The 2,840-nt window shown below is 24.9% G+C and overlaps 1 protein-coding gene across 1 annotated transcript; it reads left to right on the forward strand.

Annotated features, from left to right (window-relative positions):
* Positions 1-558: 558 nt before the first annotated feature.
* Positions 559-2,637, forward strand: LOC111031446 (zinc finger BED domain-containing protein 4-like; the record flags this gene model as incomplete). Its single annotated transcript, XM_022311370.1, has 6 exons — positions 559-730; positions 809-975; positions 1,208-1,405; positions 1,470-1,665; positions 1,927-2,372; positions 2,527-2,637. Coding segments are annotated over 6 exons (1,290 nt in total), but the record flags the coding sequence as incomplete, so codon positions are not given.
* Between the last annotated feature and the right edge of the window lie 203 nt (positions 2,638-2,840).

Genomic DNA, 2,840 nt, shown 5'->3' on the forward strand with positions numbered 1-2,840 from the left:
AAGTTACCTTTATATTAAATATTAAAAATTAAAATCATTAAATAAATAAATAAATCTTGAAAATAAATAATTTGCATTGTCTTCAAATTACAATTGTAAAATTGTAATTCATAACTTCAAACTTATAAGTTATAATCACAAGTCGTAGGTACTACTTAGGCATACATGTATGATACTTAATTTAAATTTCTTATTTCTTGCATATTTTAAATTGTATAAGTACCATTATAATGTATAGGTGATAGGTACGTAGGTACCAATATTATTATTTTATGACTCAGTAAACCTTCCTATTATTTTGTATATTATAAATATTAATATTTAATACAATATAATAGTATACATTTTATAACAGTATAACACTACTTATATATTTTAAATAATTTAATTATTGAAAAATAACTTCAGTATAGAATACATGAATAATATTATGTATTACTATTGACTACACTGCTGACAATATCTGTGCCCTTATGGTTGTTATACATTTTTAATATTTCTGATCGATTTAACAATGATTCATATTCTAATTCAATATTTTAAATTCTATTTTATAAGGTATTACTAGTAATGGAAAGATATAAAATAAGTCCTGCACAAATATACTCAATAACTTGTGATAATGCAAGAAACATGGTAAAAATGGTTGACTTATTCAATGAAAATTCTGAAAATAATGATGAACCAGTTGATGATACTGATGAAGAAAATATTTCCAACCTGGAAGACAGTAGTTATTTTGAAATTGAACATTTACTGTATTAATTATTAATATATTATTTTAATGTACTATCTTTATTAATTACAGACGATGATGTTATATTACAAAATATTCAAGATATGATTGGTACATCAGATATTGAGGTGGGACCATTAACCACGTGTATGAGATGTGCAGTCCACACATTTCAGCTTGCCATTTGTGATTCTATGAAAGACCGTTCTATTCAAGGCATTTTGTCTAAAGCTCGCAAAGTAATTAAATTATAAAGTCAAATGATTTATGTAGATTTTGTTGTGCTTTATAAATTATTGTATTTTTTTCAGCAAATATAATAATATTACTTAACCTACTTGTCAAAAAACTAATAATTTTATATTTTGGTTTAGTTTATGATTATGGTTATATATTATATACTTATCTAATACAATATATTTACAATGATAAGTTTTAAAAATTTTAAATATTTTTAATTGTTTTGTTAAGGCAGTGAAAATTTTAAGAACACAAACATACGCAGCCTGGTTGAAAAGGGAAGGATTAAAGCAGGCAATTTTGGACATTGAAACTAGGTGGAATAGTACATTCAATATGTTGTACAGACTTATAGAACTCAAACAATTTTGTGTGACTAATGAACAAATAATCTTATCCTCTAATGATTGGAATTTGGTTGGAAAGATAGTAAGTTGTTCTATATGTTTTCAGTAAGAGTCTAAAATTTATGAAATTGTTACGAATTTACCAGGTTACAGCTTTAGAGCCAGCTAAAATTGCCACAGTTCAAATGCAATCAAACTCGTTAACTCCTGGTGATATATATGGTATTTGGTTAAAGACTCAAATGTCTTTATCAAAGATAAATATTCCACTCTCAAAAACATTACTAAAAAATATGGCTGAGCGACAAAAACACATTTTTATGAATCCTGTATTTGAATCAGGTACCTATGACTTATGACTTATGAGATAATGTAAATTATTATTATATCATGTTCTTATTAACTAATAAGTAATAACTGTTAGGTATTAACTTTGATTATGCATAGAACTATGTGTAATCAATAGTAATAATAGTAATACCTAATACCTAACTAGTTCAGTATTCTATTTTATACCATGTATCTTAAATTCTAATGAGTAATAACTAATAGATAATTAAATATATAGATATATATATATATATATATATATATATATTTTAGCAATTTATCTTGATCCACACTATCAACATTTAATGTCTGTTACATCAAAAACCAACGCAGTACTTCATTTAGTGAATACTTATAATTTAATGAAAAACATAAAAAATTATAATGATACAGTCCAAGACCAAGATACTGATGAATTTATAACAGAAATTAGTGAAACTACTAATGAAAATATAGAAACAGGATTGGAGGAAAATGATCCTAATAATTTTCAATTATACTTGCAATCACTATCACAAGGTATACCTTCATCATCTCAATCATCTTCATCTAACACAGATACTGTTTCTATTTCAATTGTCTCACTCCTGAATTTATATGACAACCAACCTATACTACCACATACAGAAAGTATTTTGTTTTACTGGGAAAGTAAAAAGTTTGAATGCCCTGAACTGTATGCTCTTTCTCATGTGGTTATGGCTGTTCCTACAACACAGGTATACCAACAATAAATTATAAATGTCATTATTATTTAGTTAAAATTCATATTTTTAGATTATAATTTTAAAATATTTATGTCTAAAGTACAAACTAAAGATTAAACTATTAGAGAATCTAAGAAATCCAATTATTTTGATTATTTTGTTTTAGGTATCAGTAGAACGCTCATTTTCGTCTCTCAAGTTTGTGTTTGGAGATTTAAGATCCAGATTGGGCTCAGAACTACTAGAGAAAATAATGTTGATACGAGCAAATAAATAATGATGGTAATTATTAATTAATTGTTATAGGTATCTGGTACCTACAATCTACATGATTACAAAAGTACCTACATATTATGTTATTTAACACTTGTTAAGTATTTACAAATTATTATTTATAAATATATTATTTTATTTACACATTTAACAGACAGTTTTTTTTGTTTATATACTTATTACCTATGAAGTAAAATGTAATTACGT

Source organism: Myzus persicae, unplaced genomic scaffold, assembly GCF_001856785.1.
Source record: "Myzus persicae strain clone G006 unplaced genomic scaffold, MPER_G0061.0, whole genome shotgun sequence".
NCBI classification, from domain to species: Eukaryota; Metazoa; Arthropoda; class Insecta; order Hemiptera; family Aphididae; genus Myzus; species Myzus persicae.